General features: G+C 50.9%; 1 protein-coding gene across 15 annotated transcripts in view; it reads left to right on the top strand.

The window, feature by feature from the left end:
• The window catches only part of FGFR2 (fibroblast growth factor receptor 2), a 107,995-nt gene that overhangs the window by 5,236 nt on the left and 78,485 nt on the right, over positions 1–24,274 (top strand). For 7 of the 15 annotated variants that reach the window (XM_047762596.1, XM_047762597.1, XM_047762595.1 and 4 more), the window contains exons 3-4: positions 22,008–22,274; positions 23,172–23,249. The exons of 3 other annotated variants lie outside the window; for them this stretch is intronic. In XM_047762596.1, coding sequence (XP_047618552.1) covers positions 22,008–22,274; positions 23,172–23,249 — 345 coding nt within the window. The remainder of the gene's footprint in view (positions 1–22,007; positions 22,275–23,171; positions 23,250–24,274) is intronic. 5 more of the 15 variants (XM_047762603.1, XM_047762600.1, XM_047762604.1 and 2 more) reach the window with 1 other exon arrangement.

Raw genomic sequence — 24,274 nt, 5'->3', positions numbered from 1 at the left:
CTGTCATCAGTAGGGAATATTGGTGGCTGAGTTATTTTTCGAGTGGTAATCCGAGAATAAAACGGCAGATCCCAGCACTCATCGCCACTTAATGAACCTGTTTGCCGCAAGCCCACCTGGTGCCGGCTGAGCTGTGGGGCCCTCGGCCAGCCTGAGCGGGCTGGGGTCAGCCCAGCTGTTCTGGAAAGGCACCCTGCGCTGAAGAGGACTGAGAGCCCGTCCAGGACCAGACGGGAAGCAGGGCTGTGTCCGAGATGAGAGGATGCAAGGGGTGGAGGTGGGGGGGTGGGGTGGGGTCCCACTGAGTCACCAAAGGATGAGGGCAACACTTTTTCTAAAAGGGTCCAGCAGTCGTAGGAGGAGGCAGGGGCCCTTTTTCCTGCACGGAGCTACAGAGGCTTTGGAATGAGCAGGTGTGGTGACACGGCAGTGGCCTCAGGGCTCCGGGAAGGGCGTCTGGTGGGACTCCAGCTGTGACAGTGCTGACCTGTCTCCTTGTGGCCTCAGCACGAATGTGCTGTGGTGTGGCAGCTTTCAAGGGCTTCACGTGAGGGAAAAGGGTCCCCGCTTCTGAAAGTCTTGCCTGTACTTTTTCAATTTTGCTAATAATTAACATGGATGTTTCACTAATTGCTGGTGTTCCCCCGGGAGTGGAGGGTCAGCACACACCGCGCTCCGAGGCAGCTGAGCTGGGATTTCCTACCGCGTGAGCCCAGGAATGGGCCAGGTTGGGAATAAAATGTCATCTTTCATTTAGACTTTTGGGGCAGCATTATTGGGAGTTTATTTCAACATCAAGTGTAAAATGGTCCTGGAGGACTTCTTTTTATTGTATTTCATTATTGAAGAGCGTTTAAAATGTGCATGTATATATTCAGGAAGAAAGAGGTGAGGTGGGGGTTGGGTTGGGGGGGACAGTGGACAGGGATGAAGTCCCCTCGGTGGTTCTTTGTGTAACAATGTGTGTCCTGCAACATGAGTATTGTTGGAGGTCAGTCTTCTCCACCTGGTATCTGTGGGTGCACTTGGGGGTGGAGGGGAGGTCTCTGGGTTCCCCGAAATGGTAGGTCATATTTTGTGCATGTCTTTCTGTGCATGTTTCTGAGTTCATAGCTCCTATGAGATTTGCGTCCAGAGTTGTAAGAGGTTAAAAGAAAAATAAAGGCTCCGTGGAAGGCACAAAACTCCGCAAAGAAGGGGCTTTGGCAAAGCGTACAACCCCCTGGTTCTCAGTTTCCCTTTCTGTCATCTGCGGGTTGGATGAGACACTCTAATCCAATACGTTAAAAGAATATTAATACCCTCTGCAATCTTCTGAAAGGCGGCTGGGAGAAGCAGATGTGCCTGGACACAAGGAGCGGTTGGCATGGGGTCTGGCATGTGATAAACACCTGGGGCGTGTTATCATTGTTCTCAGTGAGCTGGGCACATGCAGCTTCCCAGTCCCGCAGGCTGGCAGTCCTGTGGCTCCGTTGCCACAATGTCAGGAAACATCCAGGCTTTCGGAGACAGTTGAGAAGAAAGTTGCTGTCCGATGGAGGCGGCCCTTCGTGTTCCCAGGCGGCTGTGTTTGCTTTCTGCAGGCTCTACCCTTCCGCCGCCTCTTACTCCAACCCCGGCAGCCCATTCGAGCCCCAAGACGAGTTCTTCCGTGGCTGGCGTTGTGCTTTGGTGTCAGAGGTTATGAGGAAGGCCATCTAATTGTCGATGAGAAAGAGGAGTTTTTCGTAACTGGAAGCAGGCTGGGCAGGCCAGCTCCAGTTTTAGGCTGTGTCCTGGCGAATTGGAGAGAGACAGACCGATGAGAGACCGAGTCCCCCCAGCACTGGTGTCTGTCAGTCCCTGCCGGTCCTCCTTGGTGGGTGTCACGATTGCTGTGGTTAAAATTATTTCAACCTTGCAATCCTTCTATTCTGTGGCACAAAGGCCTTATCTGGGAAGACTTTTTGGTTTGCTAATTTGGAAGCTCCGTTTAGATAATGTGTATTGGGCTGAACCAGAGGAAAATGTGATTGAGTTCCCGCAAGGAGCCTGCGCTCTCCCACTAGAGGATCCTTCTCCAATTGTCTCGGCTTTTGTACGGTATCGTCGTATCATCATCTCACACATCACATCGTCTGTCATGTGTCATTTGTCTTCTGGACACGTCCTGATATAGTAGCAGTGCGTTTGGGTCGACTCAGCTGACTTAAGAAGAAAATAATCGCTAGGAGATTTTCGTCGTTACTACTCCAAAGTACAGATGACTGTTTTCAAGGGGTCGTTCATTTTTGTCGGGGGCCAGCTGTGAAGGGTGTAAACTCAGTTGTTGACTCAAGGGGGCCAGGCCTCAATGCCAAGGACTGTTCTGTTGATTAAGATGCTAATTATTTAAAGTATTGTCAAACCTGATTACCCTGTGGAGGAGGCACCTCTTACTTTCACGTTCTTTCTGCCGTCGTCACCTACTCTGGTTAATTAAGTCATTGTTGATATCTATGACATCTTTGTTTATGCCAGCCCGGTAGGAGCTAAAGGAAAAAAACGGCGTTTCCAACCCAAAACCCATAATTACTTTCCCACCCTCCACAAGTGTGATTCTGAAAAAAGCAACAACCTGGGAAGAAAGTAGTTTGCTTTTTTTTTTTTTTAAATGCCAAATTTTTGGCATCCTCCTAAGGGGTGATGCGGTCCTTGGCCAATGTGAGTTGGTCCAAAGTTCAAGAGCAGAGTGGTTGAGGAGGGGGCCCACGTAGAGACCTCCCTAAGTCAGATTTTTGCAGTATGGTTTAAGTCCTTTGTTAGAAGTATTGTAAATGCCGTAATATCAGCCATACGCATTTAATTGCAAGTTGAAAGAAAAGAAAAAAAAGAATATATCCGCATACCAAGAGTGAATGATTTAAAATAATCTTCTGTTTTGTATTAATCTGCATCTTTGTCCCTCAATGTGAGTGTTAATATTTAAGAGTTGACTGTAACTTGATAGTTACCTTAGGAACAAGGACTTATTCTTGGTAAATTAAACCAAATGCAGGCTTATGCAGTTAAATACACAATAAAGAAGTATACATTCTTTATTAGTATATAAAGTATTGCACAATTCATAGACAAAGAGCTGTGTTTAATATTACTTCTAGAGCAAAAATTTGGCAAGCTGCAGGAATTGGTATTTGTATACTTTCTATACTGGCTGTCGTTCTCATCTCAATTTGAAGAGTGAGTGAGTGTGTGTGTGTGTGTGTTTTGCCTTTTTGTTTTAGCCAGTTAAAACACTGACTACCTACTGGGGGACTAGTCGCCCCACCCCCACCCCCCAGGCCACAACTGAAGACTTGTTCCTATCAAGCTTTTCTCACTCATTTTTGGGTGAGAATTCAAATAGCTCGAGCAACCCAATATGAGATGTTTCCAGTATCAGACTTAATGAATAATTACATGGTTATGAAATAACTGGGGTGGTGTTTAAACAGGAAGAGTTTTGTTTCATGTTTGCATTTTCAAGAAAATGTGTCCAGGTAGCCCTTCGGCTTGCAGTCTCTCATCTGGATGTTTGCTTATCCAGGGTCATTGTTAAAAGGCTACCCCCCCCCCCCCCCCCGTTTCATCAGAGTCTGGCGTAATTTTAACATTTCCATTAAGGATGCTGTCTACTTTTAGTCTTGAAAGGAAAACGTGGGAAATTGAGCTCTGGGTGGCAGCATCTCAGGCTCAGTAGGAAACATAGCTTGTGTGCTACTTTCCACTCTGCTGGTTTGATGCTTAGCAGGGCGGCTGGTCTTGGTTGGCAGTTCAGAAGTGATCATTTGAAAGTTTTTCAGGCCATCCCACAGATGCTTCTGATCTGCTGGGGTTTGATGTGGCTGTGCTGAAATGCCCATGGCCTTTGTTATTGTTTTGTTTTCCTGGAGGGATGACTTGAGCCTTAGGTTTTGCATTCTTTTTATGCTTTTGCTGTATCCAAGTAAGATTTAGAGATGGCTCTGCTTTTCCAGCTTTCCTGGCATTGAAACGCCAGATGTGGTTAACTGTGCCGCACCCTCACCCCGCGTCCTTCTCTCCAACTCTCCTTCTTAGCGTTTCTTTTGACTGACAGAGACAGTGTCGAAGGCCATGTATGGCTGAATCATGAACCAAATGCACGAGGCTGAATGGTTGGCCTTACACGCAAGAGGTGGGCTTCTGATCATTGGTCCAAGATGAACAAACCCTGAAGAATTCCCCTTTGACATCGTGTAGGGGCTCTTGACCTTGAAGTGTTTTTAAAGCTGTGTGCAGCTTGTGTCCCCATTTTGGGGACAGTGTTTATCTTCATGGGAAACCTTAAGGCTCTCTGGCAGCCTGAGAGTCTCCACAAACTGGCCACTTCCTCCTGCGTGCCCAGGTAGACCTGGAGTGACCCAGCCAGGTTCAGCTGGGGCTCCCTTGGGTCAGGAAATGTGAGGAGGTGGGAAGGTAGTGTGGCCGAGCTCTGAGAAGAAGTCTGGTTGAACAGGCTGCTGGCCTCTTCATGGTGATGGCCCCACATGTCTTAAAGAGGTCACCTTTTGAAATTACCAAAGGTCGCCCTCTCCCCAAGTTTTCTCCCCCCTTTCTCTGATTGTTACCGTACCACTTTAGAGCATGATGGGAAGTTCGCAATGGTAGCTGCATCCGTAGTAGGTGGTGGTTGCGAGCGTTCACTGGCCACTGCTTGTCTCACTTCAAGCATTTACCATTTATATATTTGTGCAAAAGGATCTTTGATTATCGGGCCGGATCACGGTTGTCCTTGAAGAGTGCAAATCAAGGAAAATAGGCAAGCTTTAGATTTTCAGTTATTTAGGTTTTAGGAAACTTGTGCCCTGATGGAGTGTTAAGATGTTGGGTGTGAGCTGTTGTCAAGTTATTCCACTTTGGAATACCGTAAGTCATTACGTCCCATTCTGGACTTGGGCCATTTCATGGGAATATTAAAAATTTCAGCTCTTTTTTGGACTGTACTGAGTCAGGGAACCAAGATGTGACCTACACTTGTTTAACCCTTTGTTCAGTGAAAACATGGTAAATTTAAATTCTACGTCATGTCTGAATGGACTGCATGTGTATAGAATGTCATTAGTGGCGAACGTGTTTTATGAGGAGGTCAAAAACAGCGCTTATGAGGAAAATGCCGAAAGATACAGCACTGAGGACAAGGGGCATACGGACTTCATGATTTATATATAGCCCTTTCCTTGAAAGATAGAATCCAACTCTGAGCTCTGACGTTAATGTAAAATTAATACATAAGCTCTGTATCAAATTGTCATGACTGTTTTCTAACACTAGAACTCCAAGTTGCGATATGTGACTTTTTTTCCTAAAAGGCCAGTTTACTGTTAAGTTTTTCCATACATGACCAGTGTCATGTTTTAAAAATATCAAGACATTGAAAAGGCCGTGTGTGCGCATGTGCGTGTGTGTGCGTGTGTGTGTGTGTGTGTGTGTGTGTGTGTGTGTGTGTGCGCGCGCGTGTGTGTGTGTGTGTGTGTGTGTGTGTGTGTGTATGTGTGTATGTGTGTAGGGGAACAGGGAGGAGGTGGGGAGGTGCTGTAAAATGCATATAAAGATCTTTGCAGTAGTGAGTTTAGGGTTTAAACTCTTTGAAAACCCTCAAACTTCAGGTAGTTAGTGGACACTGGGATTGCCCCAAAGAGTGTGAGAGCCTTCAGGGCACCTCCTTGTGGTCCCACTGAGCCTCCTGGACGTCTCAAATCGGAAATTACTCAAATCTTTAAAAGACCAGGAATCCTCTCTATAGTGAGCCTCACTTCTGTATCTGACGTCTTTTCCCCCCAGAAAGGAATAAAATCATTGTGAGTGGTCTGTGATGTACTTTCTGGGGACAGAAACGCACAGAAGGAACTTGGCCTTGGGAGCCTGGCAAGTCTATCTCTTTACATCTCTTCCCTATCTGCTGGTGCTGTGACCTTGGATAAGTTAGATAACCTCTCCGAGCCTCTCGCTCTCTGTCCAAACATGAGTCTGATAATGTCTGTCTTGCCAGGGGACCATGCTGATTAAATGCAAGTGTATGCGAAGCCCTTCCTGTAGTTCCTGCAGACAGTAGGTGCTCAGTAAGTGCTCCTCAGTAAGTTTCCTCCTCGCCCCGCCCCACCTCCTTGTCTGGTAAAAACTGAGATAGGATGTGAAATCAGTATTTCAGGGATGTTTACCTACCATGCACAACGAACGACAGATCTTCTGACGAGAGGCATTTACGTTAATTAAAATAGAAAGGAAGCTCTAGGCCCTGGTTTTATTATCTTGGGTGTTTACAAGTCTGGATTTCAGAAAGGTGATCCGCTTACTGCTTGCCCTCCAAGTGGTTCAGGGTGAATATTTATTTTTCCCCTTCTGGAAAAAAGTCAGTGGCCGCCAGGTGATCACGGCGGGGCATGTGCTTGTGAAGATCAGTATATTTCGGAGAGGAGGTCTGTGTGGGATGGAGAGAGGGTTATGGGATGGGCGCAGGGGGAGGTGAGATGTGGCGGGTTCTGCTTTTGTCCTGGCCCCTGAGGGGAGCTCCCTGCCAGGCTGGTCTGGGGTGTCTCCCTCTGGGCAGCCTGCTGGGCCTTCCTAGGTGCACAGGTGGCTGGGCTTGCAGTCTGCCTGGAAGGGAGCTCGAGGAGATTGCCCACGGTACTAGAGGAGAGAAGCTGAGCCGTCCTTTTCACGTTATGCCCTCTCGGGATTATGATAGAGCAGGTGGGGTGGAGGTGGGGGCAAGGGGGGTCAGGATGGATGCGGTTGCGGTCAGTCTTCGAGCCCCTTCCTTGAGAGGAGGAGGATGCACGTGATGATAACAGCAATTCTTATTGTCATCCGTGAAGCACCTCCTCGTGCCCACCATGGGCTAGGTACCTTAGCGTCTTATTTCTAATTTTTTCTGCCAGCCTTAGTGAGGCTGTACAGTACGGTTTAAGGTGTGCAGCCCACTGATCTGAGTTGCATATACTGTGAAATGATTACCAGAAGCTTAGCTGACAGCCATCATGTCATAGAGACACTAAAAAGGAAAAGAAAAAGGGGTATTTTTTTTTTTTCCTTTGTGAGTGAAACTCTTTGGCCTTATGCTCTTTTTTTAAAAAATTTAATTTTATTGGCGTATAGAGTTGGCTTACAGGGTTGTGTTCGTTTCAGGAGTACAGCAAAGTGAGCAAGTGCCTGTACATACGTGTTCTTTTTCCCACGTGGGTCACCAGAAACTGCTTTTAACAAAGAATCGTTGATTTACCATGCTGTGCCAGTTCCTGCTGTACAGCAAAGGTACCCAGGCGCGCGCACACCCCCCCACACACACATATATTCTTTTTCTCCTATTATCTTCCATCATGGTCTATCCCAAGAGGCTGGATACAGTTCCCTGAGCTGTAAGTAGGGTCTCATTGCTTATCCATTCTAAATACGGATGTAGTCTCTTCACAACTTTCTTGTATACCAACCATGTGGCAGTGTTAACTCTAGTTGTTGCATTGTCCATCATATCCCCAGGACTTCTTTCTCTTTTTAAAAATGTATTTCTCTTCTTATTCTCGTTTTTAAGTTTTATTAAAGTATCGTTGGTTTACAATGTTGTGATCATTTCTGCTGTCCCGCAAAGTGATTCCGTTATACATAGAGACATATCCATTCTTTTTCAGATGCTTTTCCCAGGCAGATTGTCACAGAACATTGGGCCAACTTCCCTGTGCTCTACAGCGGGTCCCGCTGGGCCAGTCTTACAACCGGAAGTCTGTACCTTTTGAACCTCCTTCCTTCAAATCCTCCTCCCTTCACCATCTCTCATCTTAATCATGCAGCTGAGCCCACCTCTTTGTATTCCTAGTTTCTGGAGGAGAGTCTTGAGTGAGACTCTTGGCAGTGAAACAGTTCCTCCAAGATGCCATAGTTAGTGAGCGTGGGCCCAGGTCTTGGAGTAAATTTACTGGGGCAACAAAGATTTCCCACTGACTCCCCTTTCCTGGGCAGGAGAGTCTTTTGTGGGGTGTGTTAGGGGCCCCCTCCTTCTTGAATCTGTCATTTGTCTCTTAAACACGTAAGGACTCTGCTGGTCAATTCTGTTTCTTCCCCAGATCCACATCTAGTCCCCGAAAGCTGCCTGAAGGAAAATCACAGGCAGTAAAACCATTCCAATAATTACCACTTTGTGATCCTTCTGGAACAGCTTCTGGTGGTGTGCCGATTATTGGTAAGAAGCTAAGCCTCTCTGAGTCCTAGTCAGTGACCCAGGCTGAGTCACGTGGCAGGAGCCAGGCTGGGAGGGGCTGGCCGGCAGGCAGCAGCACCAGGCCCTCCTTGGTCCAGTGTTTCTGGTGGTCTGCCCTGGGGCCCACTCCATGTTTAGTTTTGGTCGTCAGTTTGGTATTGTGTCAAGCTTTTCTACAGCATTTCTGATTTGAGATTGGGTCAGGGTCCACTCTATGCAGCCTGGTAGAGCTGGGGCGCCTGCAGCCTGTGGTCATGCAAGTGACAAATGCTGGGTCTTCTAATGTCAGAGGCTAGGAAAGAAAAAAAAAAAAAAAAAAGGAAAAATTCCAAGAACGAAAGGGCAGAAGCAGGAACACCTACACTTCCTCTAGTCTTGGCCAGAAAGGGTGTCCCGAGGGGAAAAAAGAGGCTGGGGAGCAGAGGCCATTTTACAAGCAAACAAAGTTGAGTTTGGTGGGGTTTTTCTTCTTCTTCTTTTTTTTTTTTTTTTTTTTTTTTGCTTTTGAGGGCCACACCCATGGCATATGGAGGTTCCCAGGTTAGGAGTCATCGGAGCTGTAGCAGCCGGCCACAGCCACAGCCACAGGGATCCAAGCCACGTCTTTGACCTACACCACAGCTCATGGCAATGCTGGATCCTTAACCCCCTGAGTGAGATCAGGGATCGAACCCTCATCCTCATGGATCCTAGTTGGGTTCGTTAACCACTGAGCCATGAAGGGAGCACTGAATTTGGTGGTTTTTTTAAAAAAGTGAACTCTTGAGTGGTTCCAGCTAGATGTGGAGGTGAAGCAAGGCGGGTTCCATCAGCTGAACTTGGCGCTGGTCACCTGCTCCGTGGATGCAGAAGACCCAGGGGCCTTCCGAAGGGGGCTTGAGTCGGGGTGGAAGGAGACGTGACAACATTTCCTCTTAACCTGGCAGCCCTGGTGTAGCCGCAGCTCCCAGAGCCGAGGTCGTTGCTCTGGGACACCTCTCAGCTTGCACCAGAATGGCTGTGGCTTCTTTGCGTTTGTTCCCTCCAATAAGTTGTTTGAGACCCTGCTGTGTCCTTCTTTGTGCCAGGCTCCGGGGGATAGAATGGCAGCAAAGAAGTCTCAAGTCCAGTTGAGTGGGGGGTGAGGGAGGGGTTGGCATTTGTTAAATAATGACCCAAGGGTGGGGAAGGCACTTCTAATCCCAGGTGGAGCATGGTGTGTCCCAGGGATTCTGGGAACCCAGAGGAGGCTGGTGTGCTGGAGAGGAGGCAGGAGAAGTGGGCTGGGCCAGGCTGGGCTGCAGGCAGCCTTCGTGCCACGGTAAGGATTTTCCTGGGTCCTTCACCTGTGCAGCTTCCCGGGGCTGGTCCAGAAGGATGCAGGCACCACCTCGATGTGTCAGCAAACCCACCACGTCAGCCCTAGTCAGTCCCAGTCAGACGTGCCCCCTGGGTTGCTCTGTGCCCAGTTTGGACATCCTCCTGGCCTCTCCGCTCTCGCCCTTAAACATGGCAAGTGGGGAGATCCCAGGTGGCCCTTAGACCTTTGAGTGGGTCATTTCCTTCTGGTCCTCCACTGTCTGGATTCTTGCCCACCAGGCCAAGGTGGAGGCAGGGAGGTGGCCCAGGGAGCCAGGTGGCCCCAGGCTGGCTAGTGAACATGATTCTGCTCCCCTCTTGGGGACCTGGCCTGGGGACTCGAGAATCAAATAAGACTCCCCACTCTCCAGGGAGAGGGGTGCACCGTCTTGGTTTAAAAAAGTTCCTGTTCACGTCTTGGGACCGCAAGATGCTGCCCCCGCCCCCGTCAGCGCTTCCGAGATCCCGAGCTCCCTTGTCAGAGGGGCTCTTTTGGGCGGTGGGGACTCTGCAAAGTTTGTTTGTTTTCGGGAAGCTTTTACCTCTGCGCGACTCTGCGGCTTAGGTTGGGGAGAAAGGTTAACCGCGGTGGCGCCTGTCGTGGTCTGGAATTTCCTGAATGAACGCGGTTTCATTCCTCCAGCAGAGGATCCCTCCGGGGAGAATTTTTCTTTTCTCTCCAGGTCACCGGAGAAGAGTGATCCCTGCGGCTCTGCACTGCCTTGCTGGGTCCCTGCAGGGCCCAACTAGCGGGGGAGGTGCCCCCGCCCCGACTTTCCAAAGACCTCTCCACGGGGTCATTCTGATCCAGCTGCTCGCCCAGGACCCCTCGGGCTACGAATCTGTGCCTTCGCCTGAACGCAATTTCAGCAGCACAGGCCGGGCCTGAACTTGCTGAGACAGGGCTGCCAGATCAAACCCATTCAAATGAGGAGGCCCATCTGTTTCCCAGTATCCAGCTGCTGTCCCTTCGTTTGCAAATGGCCGGGATGCTGCTGCGGGGGTGGGGGTGGGGGACCAGTCTGGGGATACCTCTGCTGGCTCTGAAAGGGGTGTTGCCCCTGGGGTCCTGCTGAGAGAAGAAAGGCCAAGCCCTTTAAGTAAACTTGCTGAACAATACCCCAAAAGGTCCCCAGTCGGAAAAGCTGGAGGCTGCCTTGCCCTCCAGGAGTAACTCCCCTCCCCCTTCCCCTTTTCTCCCTTTCTTTTGTCCCTGGGGCCCCTTTAAAAGTAGTCTTCTATTCCGAAAATACTCACCCTGGGAGGGGCTGGGGAAAAAAGGCACCTAGGATTTGGACATTGCTCTGACCTTTAAGAGACTTAGGGGGCAGGTGTATCCTCTCGAGTTGGCCCAGTTTATTGACTGTTTGTGTCTGAAACAGGGACATGTGAGCGGGTCCCGGCAGCAGCTTCTGGGAGCCACAGGTAACACTTAGTGTGGAAAGGCCGCCGCCCCTGAAAACCTGCTTCTGGAATGTCGTCAGACCGCTGGCTTTGGGGCACGTCTCTGGAACACAGGCCGATTACCCCACTCGCTGCAGCCCAAGTCCTCAAGCTTGTGGCCTCCGGGTCTGGCGTTCAGGGTTTTTTCAGCAGCTGTGGGGTGGGTGTGTGGTGACCCATCCCTGAGCCCAGCCGGCATCCCCTTTTCCAGGGAATTCTGTTGGGGTTGCTCTGCTCCCCACCCCCCAACAAATAGCAGGCATCTCACATTTGTTGGGTGGGTGAATAGTAAATGGTATTTTAATAAGCCGCAGGCCTCTCTTCCCTTAGGCAAGTAATCAAACAGGTGTTGTACATGGCTGTTGATAATGCCGACTGTTACAAGAGCCTTGGATGTTTGGCTCTACTTGGGAACATTCCAGAAAGCCCCACTTTGGGAGCTTACAGATAGACGATGTGTCAGGTTTGTTCATTTGAAAGAAAACCCTGGGTTGCGTTTTTTTGTTTTTTTTTTTTTTTTTTTTTTTTTTTTTTTAGGGCTGCACCCACGGCATATGGAAGTTCCCAGGCTAGGGGTCAAATCCGAGCTGCAGCTGCAACCTACACCATAGCTCACGGCATCACCGGATCCTTAACCCACTTAGCAAGGCCAGGGATCAAACCTGCGTCCTTATGGGTGCTAGTCAGATTCATTAACCACTGTGCCACGATGGGAACTCCAAGAAAACCCTGTTTTAAAATCAAATGAATATAAGTTGAGGTTCTCACGTGATTGGAAACATAATCTGCTGACGAGTTAGTATCAGGCTACAACGCACACCCAGTAGCCCAGCCTGCCCTGGCCAGTGCTGCAAGGTCATCAGGCAGGGGACCCCTGCCTGGGTAGGGGCTTCTCTCAGATGTACCCCCACCCCCCTTTCTAGAGGTCTTCCCAGGCAATCTCTGGTTTTGTTCCTATGCTGACCTTGACATAGCCCAGAAGTAGCCTGTTCTACAGACCAGGACTCTGAGGCTCAGGGATGAGAAGGGCCACCCACCTCAACAGGGTTCATCACGGCCAGTCTCAAACTTGTCTTTAGGTATTGGAGCTGAACTGCTCACAAGGCAGCCCTTGGACCAGTAGCAGCAGCATTACCTGGGAACTTGTGGGAAGGCCAGAATCTCAGACCCCCATGTCAGGCCTCCTGACCCAGGAACTTTGGAAATGCCTCCCCCCGCCCCCACCCTACTCCCCGAAAGCTGTGTTTTAACAAACTGTCTGGGTGGTCTTGATGCAGAGTAAAGGCTGAGGAGCACAGGGCACCCCGACCCCCAAGAAGCTCTCAATTGGAGTGGGTGGGTGCCTGGGGGGAGGCAGACTGTATTTGGCTGTGAATCCACTAGGTGGATAAACAAAGACCTGAGGAAGTGGAGATGGGAGCCATGCAGTCTGTCTTCATGGGAATCAGAGGAGTTTTCACAGAGGAGACATTTGAGCTGGGCTTTGAAGCCTGAATAGGAGCTTACCATGCAGAATGTTGGGCCAGGGGATGCGTGTAGAGGGAACCGTGCCCATGTGACTAGACAAGCCTTGGGTGTGAGGGAGAGGGTGGAGAGAGGTGTGGGGCCAGGAGCAGCGGAGGTCTTAGTGTGGGTGATGCTCTTTGAGTTGTACCCTTTCAGCATCTGGAGTGGTCTGTGACTTTTTTTTAAAAGTAGAGCTAAGATTTGCTTTTCAGAAGCTCACTCTAGTGGCTCAAATTGGGTACAGGGAGTGGCCCACGAGTGGTGGGTTGGGGGCGTGGCAGAGGCCTTTGAGAGATGGCAGAGGCCTGGGAGGTGGGCCTGTGGGAGTGAAATCCATCCTTGCTTTCTTTCTAGCGCTTTTACAGAGAGAGAGTGAATGGGGCCGGGGGGTGGGGGGCTGTGAGATGAGGTGAGAGCAACAAGGGGGCTTGAGGGCAGATGTGGAGCTTGGGTTGATGCCACTCGGTGACTCTGCTCAGCGACAGGCCAGTGCAGGAGGACGAGGTTGGAGGGCATCCACCTGTTTTGGACAGGACCTCTGTAGACAGCCAGGTAATGTGTTCCCTCGGGCAGGTGGAAGTATGAACTTGCAAGCAGGGACTTGATGGCCTTGCCCGGGAGGGGGTGGGAGAAGCTGCAGAGATGGAGGCGATCAGAATGTAGGGAAAAGGACCAGAAGAGCCAGGGGTGGAATTCGGAGCATCCACAGGTCCGGGGGCCGGGGGGTGGGGTGGGGGGGGAGGAGGAGCTTCCAGAAGAGCAGGAAGATCTCCATGCACGTTTCTGTTCTTGAGAGTGCTCGTGTGTACACACACACACACGCGCGCGCGCGCACGCACGCTAGCTGAATGCTGCTCTAAATAAACCCCCAAAGTGTGTTAGGGAGTCTCTCATTTGTAAGGCCCCCGTCCTCCCATCAGTGAGAAGACCTGGTTGGGAGGAATGATGATTTTAGCCGCAGGTCTGACTGACAGCTGGTGCCTTTTGAGTTCTCACTAAGTGCTGGGTCTTGTTTCTTGGTGCTTTCCGTGCACCGTCTCTGATGGCCTTGTTTCTTGTCTTGCAGGGAAAGACAGGTGAAGAGATTAGAAAGCTGAGGGCCCTGTCCCAGGTCACACAGTCTCTAAGTGGCAGAGCTGGGACTCAGGCCTGTTCTAAGTCTGGTCTTTTAACAGCTCCCGCTGGCCCCTGCCTTTTCTGAAGACGCTCCGGGGAGGGGACGGAAGCGAGACTTCAGGCCGAGGTACCAGGGAGGGCTCGGGGAACAGCTACGGGAATTGGAGGAGCATCTGATTGGAAAGGTGGCCTCCTCCTTTGCACAGTGAGAGGGCTGCTTGGGGCCAAGGGCCACCACCAGAACTCAGGGGGCTGGAAATGTTTCAGGGACCAGGGATTATATTTTCAGCATCGGGGATGATGCGTGTTCCTTTCACAGGCGCGGCTTCTGCATGGCCACCCTTGACCTTAAAGATTGTGCTGATACAGCTCAGGCAGATGGCCGTCATCCTTCATTCCTTGACCTCCTCGTGAGGCCCCCATCCCCGCTCCCCCTCCCCCCACTTTCCCTTCTTGCTCATGGTGGTACAGGGAGTACAGATGCTTCCCGTGGAGAAAAAGAGATTTCCTCGTGCTCTGGGTCAGTCAGCAGGGCCAGCTTTTTGATGATGTGTTTTTTCCCTGGAATAGTGTGCCCTAGGAAGCCCAGAAGATTTTGAGACATGCCAACCTCCTCTGCCATGTCTGGCAAACGTGTTTCCAGAAGGCGAGAGTCATGGGGCCTGGCTGACCAGGTGGCCAAGCTCCTCTGACCTGGGGTGGGGGGACCACTTTGACATAACCCATAGTGCAGGTGTCTCCTTCCTGGGGACCAGAGGATGTAACGGCTTGTTTCTCTGGGAAATGGTTTTTGAGCAAAGGGCTCGATTTTGAAGTTCTTGCCCAAGCAAAGCTGCCCATACCTAGGGATTTTATGCAGATAGTTCTGTTGGATACCTGCATCCTGGTGGCCCAGTGGGAATTTTGCTCTCCTGAAGGTAAGAATTTGATGCATGTTTTGTGATCAAGAGGAAACCTCTTTTATACCTCTCATTCTCTCCTTTGGAGAACATTATAATTAGAGCCTAAAACACTGGATCAAAAGGAGATGGGATGCAGACAAAATAGGGGGTGAATGTTTCGTCTTTTGGGGTCCAACTCTTGGGCTGTAATAGCGACTCACTCTTACCTGGGTGCTCTCCGAGACACTCATTGACGTCTCCATTTTTATTTTCTCATGGGCAGCAGCATCATTTCTTTTCACTAACTCGGAGAGCTGTTTGCCATGTTCCTCCAAGACAGACCTAAATTGTGGGAGGGGTTGTGCCTAAAGCTATCCTTTTGAATGATGACCATTTTGGAAACATGAGCCATTATCCCGTCTGATCACGGGGGCTCTGAGCCAGTCTAGAGTTTGCTGGAACAGTCAAGCCACAGTGGCGGAGGTAGCTCTTAGTGGTTGTTCTGGCCCTGGTGATATTGACAAGGAGAGCTTCCAGTCCTGCCCTGAGTCTCCAGGACTCCCCTGCAGTGGGTCGGAAGAGAGCAGACGGCAGCCTGGCAGCCTGTTTACTCATCTGTGCTCCACTGCTCGGACTTCTCTTGGGCCCCCATTTTTCTGTTGGCAGTGTTTCTTGAGGTGGAGAGCTTTCATCTTTATATTGTGCAGTTTTTCGTCTCCGCCCCCCATGAAAGAACAAGTAGTACCCAGGCCTTATAAGGCCTCTGTTTGATGTCCGGATTTTGTCTTCTGCAAGCCCGGTCTTGTAAAGGGGAAGCTTCCCGGCTGTCTGAGCTGAAACAGCCACACAGCCAGCTCGGCCGCTGCTGTCTGGATGTCTGCAGAGCCCCCGTGCTGGGGCACATGAAGGGGGGGGTCACTTCTGATTGTGGGGACTGCTGTACCTTTAGACCTTTCTGCTGCTACGTTTTGAGGCCACCTCGGAGGAAACTGTGCCTTAGAAAAGTGGGGACCTGGCGCTTCCGAAGCCCCTGAGCTGTAAGACACCATGGATTCCTGAAAAGTAGTGCCAGGTGTCTGTCTGTCCCGACTCCCTCCGTGCCAGGTGGTGCAAAGTCCTCCGGCAGTGCTGTGTACAGGAGGGCTTCTGTGTCCTCTTCCTGTGGGCAGAAAATGGTGTGTTGACCATTAAAACTTCTTACTGGACCTGTGGTGTGGCCACTGCAAGCCACCGTGAAGGCCAGGAGGGCAAGGAGGGGACGCCTGGAACAGCCTCTTACCTGCTGTGTGCCCCACGGCCTGTGGCATCGCAGTGACATTTGCAGCAGCGTCCTGTGTGTTTCTTCTCTCAAGACAGGGGCAGCCCCACAGCCGGGATATTTATTCTTGGGCAAGGTGGCTGGATTATCTGGGGCACCAGGAAACCAAGGCTGCCGCCGATGCTGGTGGTAGTGCTGTTCCCATGGGAGCCCCGTTCGCCCACACCCTTCGCAGGCCAGGCCTCCGCTGGCTCTGCAGACACCTGCCTGCGTTTGGTCCCCTCCCTCCCTTCCTTCCGTCTGTCTCTGGAAGAGGGGTCTGTTTGGGGATTTCTTTCTGGCTTTTTCCCTCTTCCTGGAGGAATGCCTTGAGGGCTTGCATGCCCCTGACTTCCTGAGACGAAGACACCTTGGGGGATGTGCTCCGGGGTGACCCCCCCCCGCCCCTGCATCCTTGAAGCTGGGGCTCCCGCTTCTTCACTGTGAACATTGTGACCTCTGAAGAGACACGGGGGCCCGAGGAAGCCCCAGGAAAGGCTGAGTCTGACCTGTGGCAGAGTTTGTTGTCCCCTTGGCACCCACCCTCTCTTTCTTCCTTAATAGTTTAAATCTGTCATCCGTTCTCCGCGAAACGGTTGGACAGGGCAGGACGCGGGTTTCCATCTGTTCTCTGTTTGCATTTGGGCGCCATTTCAAAAACCACACGGGAAAAATTTACAGGCAAACATTATAAAAAGTGACAGTCTGAAGTGCTGCGATGGCTGGTTTGGCAACACCCAGTGTTACCTGAAATAGCTCCCTGTTCCAAACGCCCTCTTGCCGCTTCCAGGGTCCTGACAGCCTCCCGATGATGCCGGGGAGGGTTCAGCCAGTCGTGTGCAGTGAGTCACAGAAGCCCCGGCCTTGGCTGACTTTGCCAAGAACCCCTCTTCCCCTGCCCCCCCCCCAAGTCTCTCTTTACCTCCAGCAAGGATTGGTTTCCCCGTGTTGATTTACCGGGGAGGTAAAGCTGGTGACGTCAGCATGATGTCACATGGAGAGGCTGTGGCCTCTACCCTGCTACCGGGTGCCCAGTTGCCCTTTCTTCCCAGGTGGAGGCCCCTCCGTTCTAAATTCCAGTAGCTTCTGAGCAATCTGGCCCTGGAGTTTCTTAGGAGCAGGAAGGAGCTGAGCCCCTGGCAGGAATCACACACCTGGTGTATGCAGGGGTGCCTGTCACCCGGCTGCCACTTAACACCATTCACTTTTTGATGAGCTAGAGAGTTGCTCCTCTCCCGTTTTTTTTTTTAGTATCCAGTGAGTCCATTTATTGGCAAGAAGCCATGTGATAAGATGCCGCCAGCACTTCTCAGGTGGTGGAATGAAAACTCATGGGGAGAAAGTTCAAATTGATGCAGATGAAGATCTGCATGGCCCTGCCCGTCATGCGGCCTCAGCAAGTAGAAACAAGTGCCTTTTCGTCCTCCCAGAAGGGAAACCCAGCGCCTTGTTTGTGTAATGCAGGGACAAAGAGTGTCCAGCACTGGTGTACGTGCTCCAGCCCTCTGCTTCTTTGTAGATTGCGCTGTCTGTTAGGAAAGATGTGAGGAAACGTGTTCTGTCTGTGGAGGCCTCTGAAAGAGCCCTCGGTGGGTGGTGAAGCGGCTTCTGGAACTTTCTCCCACTGTGTTTTCGAGAACAGACGCAGGAGGTGTTGGGCTGTGTGCTCGGTGTGGCTTTCTCCCCTCCTCTGTGGAAGGAGGCTTAGACCTGTGCCAGAGCACCAGAAAAAATAAACGTGGAGATGGTCCCCTTGCTGTAAAATGGATCGTTGAGATCCCAGCGAGGGCTTTGCCCCGTGTCCGCTGTCACGTTTTAGGGAGGAGGCCGTGCAGCGTGGTGGCATCTTGGAAGGTGATCATGGCAGGGTTAGAGGGGCTGTGAGGGTGTCACTGATGTGAGAGGGAGCTGGCCTGTTGTCCCCATGGAGCGAGGTGAGGTCGGTACCCGGGGGGAGCTGGATGCAGGACACCCAGGAGCATGAGGCAGAGCATCATCTGGTGGATGGCAGTGCAGAAGAGAAACCAAGCCCCAGTGGCCACATGGGAGGGGCACGGATGGAGCTGCCTCCAGTGAGCCCGTGGTTTGGGTCCCAGGCTAGTAAGTGTCCGTGTTCTTGGCATCCTAGCCTGGGATGTCAGGAACCCAGCAGCTGGGCCCCAGGAGCCGCTGGGTGGCCTGGATGGGGATGGGTGCAGCACCCCCCAAACAACGTCTGCCTCACTTGCCCTCCTTGCCTCTCTCCCCAGCCTCTCCCCACTTCCCCATCCATTCCCCCATTCCCCCAAGATGCACTTGATGTCCCCCTTGCGGATGCAGGGGGTTCCCCAAAGACACCGCAGACCCCCAGATGAACCTGTTGTGAAATGACCATCTGGGGGAGGGAGGAGCACACGCGTCCTGAATTTCCCATGGCAGGAGTTACTGGTTTCAGACCTTGAAGGTGGATGGCTTGGTTTTATGGATGAGCATCGTTATCTTACTGATGTATTTAGGGGAGTGATTTTCCTCTCCTGGAAGCTCATCATCTAATGGGAATACTGGGGGGCAGTTGCGACCTGATGTTCTGGAAATGAAACCCCCTCTGAGTACCTCAGGTCACCTTGCCAGTCCTTTTGAGCTGGGAGCCCATCATCAGTAACATTGTTTTGTATCCATGGTGATACAAATCCAGATAGCTCTGATTATGCCCCGAAAAGAGGTCGTGTCTTCAGCCTTGAAGAATGACAGCAGTAGTGACCATCATGGACCCAACCACTCATAGTTGGAAGATTAGGTTCATATTGAATGGCTCGTGGGGTCCTCGATATAATATCCTCTGTTTTGGGCATTCTTGCTCCTCAGTAGATGGGGGTGCTGAGGCCGAGAGGTTAAGCGGGGGAGGAGTGGGCTTGGAACTCAGGGCTTCATCCTCTTCTTCTGCAGGTAGCACCCACTGCACCTGTCTGATTCTGAACAGGATGTGGTCCTTACTGTGCGGTGTTACCTTCTTCTACAGTGGCAGGTGATGGTATCTTTATGGTGATGTTGAGCCAGCATCTCAGATACCCCTGCTTTCAGCAAGACTTTCTGGTTTACCTATTTCAGATGAAGGAAAAGATTCTCAGTGAAAATACCTCTCTTTAAAAATGGGTCACTTTCTTGTACAGCAGAAATGATCACAGCCTTGTAAATGAACTGTACTTCAATAAAACCGAAAGAAAAAAGGGGAAATCATAATTCCACCTTTGTCTGGAGAGAGATTTTTCTGCATCATAATTGCCAGTGCCTTGTTTAAAAAATTTTTTTTAAATTTTATTTTTAACAGTCATAGAGCTTTTTTTCCACGGCCTCTGTGAAATTGGGACACGGCTTCCCTTTATCTGAGGGCCAGGACAAAAGCATGTTGGCTGCGCGGGTCCTGGGCTCTCCTTTAAGGGAGGGAAGTCTTGTTGCTACTGTCCAGCTGCTTGCCTGCTCAGTCAGCTCTTCATGACCAGTTCTGGCTCAGAGGAACGCAAATTCTGCCGCGTTTGGTGGCTTGATGACCGTGCAGTGTGGTTGTAATAAATATGGATGGTTTTACCATCCAGGTTAAGCCAAGTGTAAGTTCTAACAGGGCAGGTGCTGTTTCAGTAATCAGTTGTTCGAGACCCAGGACCTAAGTGACATCTGATTCTCACATTGAGCAGCTGTAAAAGGGGTCGGGCCGGGCGGCCTTTGGGGCTGGCCGTTCCTCCGTTGTATGGACCTGACTCTAGGATGAGGGAGGTGGGAGACAGTCTGAGATTTGGGACCAAACTGATTTCTTGGTTCTTCCCACTGCCTCTCTTACCTGCATTTCTCCCCTCTCCCCCTTTTCTGCTCAGGGGCCAGGGGTCCACATATTTCTGTCACCGAATGCAGGTGTTATGACTTAAAACAGCCTTGGGAGGTCTCCTCTGAGGACCTTCTTCTGAGTTCCCAGGGACACATCTTTTACTCTTGGCCCTTCCCTTCTCTCCAGATAAGGCTTCTCTGACCAGCCTATGCAACAGGGGTTGGCAGACTTGCTGTAAAGGGCAAAGCTGTAGATTTTTTAGGCTCTGCCGGCCATCAGGTATCTGTTTCAACCCCTCAGCTCTGCCCTCGTCACACCATAGTGGCCCCAGACAGTGCAGAGGTGAACGTGCGCGGCTGTGCGCCTGTGAAGCTCTGTTGACAAAAACAGGCGATGGCTGGGCCAGGCCTGGGGTAGTTTGCTGGCTTCTCTCTGCTCTAGAGCCTAGAATCTCCAAGTGTGCTGCAGACCTGCTGTGTTCTTCTTCCTGACACTTGGGGCCACCCCACATACTTTATAGTTTTGTAGATTTTACACACACACACACACACACACACTTTTCCTTTTTTGGCTGCACCCATGGAATATGGAATTAACCAGACCAGGGGTGGAATCTGGGCCACAGCCGTGGCAATACCAGGTTCTTAACCCACTGTATCACAGCGGGAACTCGTAGATGTTATATTTTTTTTGTCTGTCATCCCACTGTAATTAGTATCCTACAAATGCAGGGCTGTTTTTGTTTCCTGTTGCTTCCCGAGCATCTAGAATAAAATGCAGCCCATAGTAGGTATTCAATTAATAATTGTCGAATGAGAAAAACGCACTTTTGACATGTAGGCGGCTTGTCAGCCAGGGCTTTCTCCACGTGTTGTGGGACCTGTTTTCTGTGTTAAATTTGACTTCTGTTTTCTCGCCTTTGGTGTGGTTCCCTCTTTGTGTTCCTGTCCTGTTCAACGTCTGGGCCCTTGTATGGAAGCCCTGGTGGCCGGGGAGCCCTGGGCCTCTTGGTGGTGGTGGCGGGGGAGGGTTTCTAGAACCAGATGTACGCAGCCCTTGTTGGTCCTTCCACACTGGGACTGAAACGCGAAGTAACTTTATTTCAATCTCATGTGGCTTATTTGTCCAGACCACACTCACAAGGACAGAACGGCTGCCTTGTGATGCTGCCCGGATTTGACGCCGTCTCAGAGCTGGGAAGCTTTGTGTTTGCCGGGCCTGGGACTCCCGGTACCATTCATAGTTCTCACTGTGAGGCATGAAAGCCGATTGATTCACGACCCTCGTGGGTCCCCGCCAATGGCTCTGGCTGTTCTCCTCAAAGACACGTGGTTCCTTTTCACTCTGTTCGCAGAGGCTGGGTGCTGCTGGGCCCCGTCATGCCCGGATTTTGGGGACCGTGATCCTGTTCAAAAAGGTCACCTTGTGTGTGTCTGCCTGGGGCAGGGGAAGGGGAGGGGCCGCAAGGAACGGGGAGACCACGGCCAAGGATGGGGCTCTGCCGGGGAGGCCAGAACCCGGCGGTTTGGTGGGGCTGGTGGGCAGGAGGGTCCTGCCGCTCTCAGCAGCTTCTGTTTAGGATCCATTTCAGCGCCCATGGGGACCGCCTCCTGACTCCTTGGGGCACTTTTCTCCCTTTGGTTTGATGTTAAGGCTTCCAGGCTGTTGTCATTTTTAAGAAAACCAGTGTGTTCACCCAGCTCAGAACTAAGTCTCCAGATCAGCAACTTTCTTTCTTTCTTTTTTTTTGGCCACATCCACAACATATGGAATTGCCCAGGTCAGGGATGGAACCTGTGCCATAGCAGTGACCTGAGCCACAGCAGTGGCAAAGCTGGATCCTTAACCCCTTGAGTCACTGGAGAACTCCCAGATCAGCAACTTTCTGATCCGAGCCTGAGAGTAGAAGCATTTCTTTTGAAGAAGCATGGTTTTGTGACAACAGGCAGAGTCCAGCAAAAATGTGTGAGTGGGTGGGTGTGTGCGTGTGCGCATATAGCCATGCAGTCGTGTTCAGTGAAACCATTTGTAAAACACACATTCTTACAAACGGCCACAGTGATAGACTTGCACGGGTTTCACAGTGCAAGCAGGCTTTGGATTGGCAATCGACGTCAAAGGTTTCTCGTCCAGCATCCTTCCAAGCTAGGTTTTGGGTTTGCGTTTGATGCTCTACAGTTTGCGGAAAATCAGGGGGGCAGCTTTGGCTCCGGCTGGATGCAGAAGCTCCTCTGCTCTTTGGTGAGGGCAGCTTCCTGGGGTGCGGGGGAGAGGCGGATGCCCCCGGGGCCGTTTGCAAACCATAACCATGAACTGCCTCTCCTGGGAGTCGAGGGGCCGCCACTGACCTTTATTGGACATTCTCTCCTTTTCTTCTTTCCCATCTGTCTCCATCTTCTCTCTCCCACCTTTCTGCAGAGCCACCAACCAAATACCAAATCTCCCAACCAGAAGTTTACGTGGCTGCGCCCCGGGAGTCGCTAGAGTTGCGCTGCCTGTTGCGAGATGCCGCCGTGATCAGTTGGACTAAGGATGGGGTACACTTGGGGCCCAACAATAGGACAGTGCTTATTGGGGAGTACTTGCAGATAAAAGGTGCCACGCCTAGGGACTCCGGCCTCTATGCTTGTACCGCTGCTAGGAGTGTAGACAGTGAGACTGTCTACTTCATGGTCAATGTCACAGGTGAGTTGGCCTGCCAGCCCTCTGCTCTCTCTTCCCTGTAGCCACAGAGTGTTCCCGGACAAGTGAAATCATGGTGGGACCTGCTAATTGGATGCCAGGCACAGAGCTTCACAGTTAGTCCTTGATCGGTGTTTGAAGTTCTTCAGCGGGACCTGGTACAGCAGAGAGGCTGGTCGCTAAAAAATGACAGGATTCTCATGTGCAAAGTGACAGGTTTCTTTTCAGATGGCACACTTTCTAGAAGTAAAAACACTTCCCTTTTTTTTTTTTTTTTTTTAACCTGCCTACCACCGGCATCCTTGGCATTTAGAACATAGGATTGAAATGTGGATGCTGAAGATTTCTGATGCCTTTTATTAAAATTTGAGTTTCTCTCCTTGACTCTTCTTCCACGCGGGGAGGGGGCACTGCACAGGCCCCTTCTTACAGCCGAGTTTCAAGTTCTGCTTTCAGAATATTATGATCGATTATCTTCTGTTATGATCAGAAGGCCACACAGGGGTGGAGTTTTTCTAGGGACCAGTTCCTTTCTTGAAGGAGACCCCAAGTGCTGAAAGGTCGTGTTGGAAAGAATGTTTGGATATGACACCATCAGTCAGTTTGTGGGGGACTTGAATACCATTGGAAGCTTAAAATCCAGTTTCAGCATCTCCAATTTTATAGCATGTTTAAATAACTTGAAAGCAGAAAACACTGAGAATCATAATATAGACCAACTGTCATCATGGAGAGAAAACTTAAGCCCTTAAAACCATCTTAACTAAACACGGCGTCAGACGCTCTGCCTGGGCTCCTGGGTTGTTGCTTTCCCTGTGTCCAAAGACTGAGTTGTAGATAGATGATCGCATCCCTTTGCTTTGCACCAAGACAACCATGGCTGTGTTCTTTTGAATGCAGATGCCATCTCGTCCGGAGATGACGAGGACGACACCGATGGCTCAGAGGATTTTGTCAGTGAGAACAGTAACAGCAAGAGTAAGTAATCGCTGCCTCCAGAGGTCCCCGCGTGAGGAGAGCTTGGTGGGAAGTCCTGACTCTAAGCTGTCTTCCTGTCGCCTCTCTGGGATGCTATTGCCTGCAGCCCTCCCCTTTCTCCGCTGAGTCTGTGCCCTTGACTTGCAAATCTGAGAATAAACCAATGTTTCTGTACACCCTTCTCTGCTGTTTGTCCTTTCTTATTGTGTCAGTAGTCACTTTCTTTTGAAATCAGTTAGGACTTTTCCTCCCTGCTTCCTCCCCCGCCCCCCGCCCCATCCACCTTGCCCTCTCACTCTTTGGAGATGTACAGCCAGCAGAGCCGCGTAACAGCCTGGTCTTCTTCATAACTGCTGGCGATGCGCGATGCTTGGCTTGACCCAGTGCTTCTCCCCTGGGGGTGACTCTTTTCCTTTCCCTTCCTCGGGGGCTCACTGGGCCGTGTTTGGTTATTTCAGCTCGGGGTGGGGTGGGGGTTGGTTCTAGTGGCATCTAGTATGAAGAGGCCAGGGACGCTGCTGATACTCACCTTTACAACGTACGGGACGATAGCATAACAAAGAATAGTTTGGTCCCAAATGTCCACAGTGCTGAGGTTGAGGAACCACAGCCTTGTAAAGCGTGATTGCATGCAGAGCCGAAATAAGGGAAGCGCGCCTTACCTTGCAAAGAGCAAAAATGTGTGTAAAGGCAGTTAACACTGAGCACTGTCTCTGAGCCTTTACTTGGTGAGTGAGAGTGTGGCCTCTTAGAGCTGGGCAGCCTGGGTTCGAATCCTGCTCGACCACTTCTGAGTTGTGCAAACTTGGGCCAATAATTTAGCTTCCGTGCCTCCGTTTCTTCAGCTGTAAAATGGGAGTAATAACAATATCTTTAGGGGTTGTTATGAGGATTGGTGCGTTTATATTTGTATGGTGCTCAGAAAAATATTTGTGAGTATTTGTTCAATAAAGAATATCAAGGAGTTCCCTTGTGGCCCAGCAGGTTAAGGGACTGGCATTTTTGATGCAGTGGCTCAGGTTTGA

Source organism: Phacochoerus africanus, chromosome 15 (genome assembly GCF_016906955.1).
Source record: "Phacochoerus africanus isolate WHEZ1 chromosome 15, ROS_Pafr_v1, whole genome shotgun sequence".
In the NCBI taxonomy this organism is placed as follows: domain Eukaryota; kingdom Metazoa; phylum Chordata; class Mammalia; order Artiodactyla; family Suidae; genus Phacochoerus; species Phacochoerus africanus.
The sequence above is the reverse complement of the archived record's forward strand: the minus strand, read 5'-3'. Positions and strand labels throughout refer to the sequence as shown.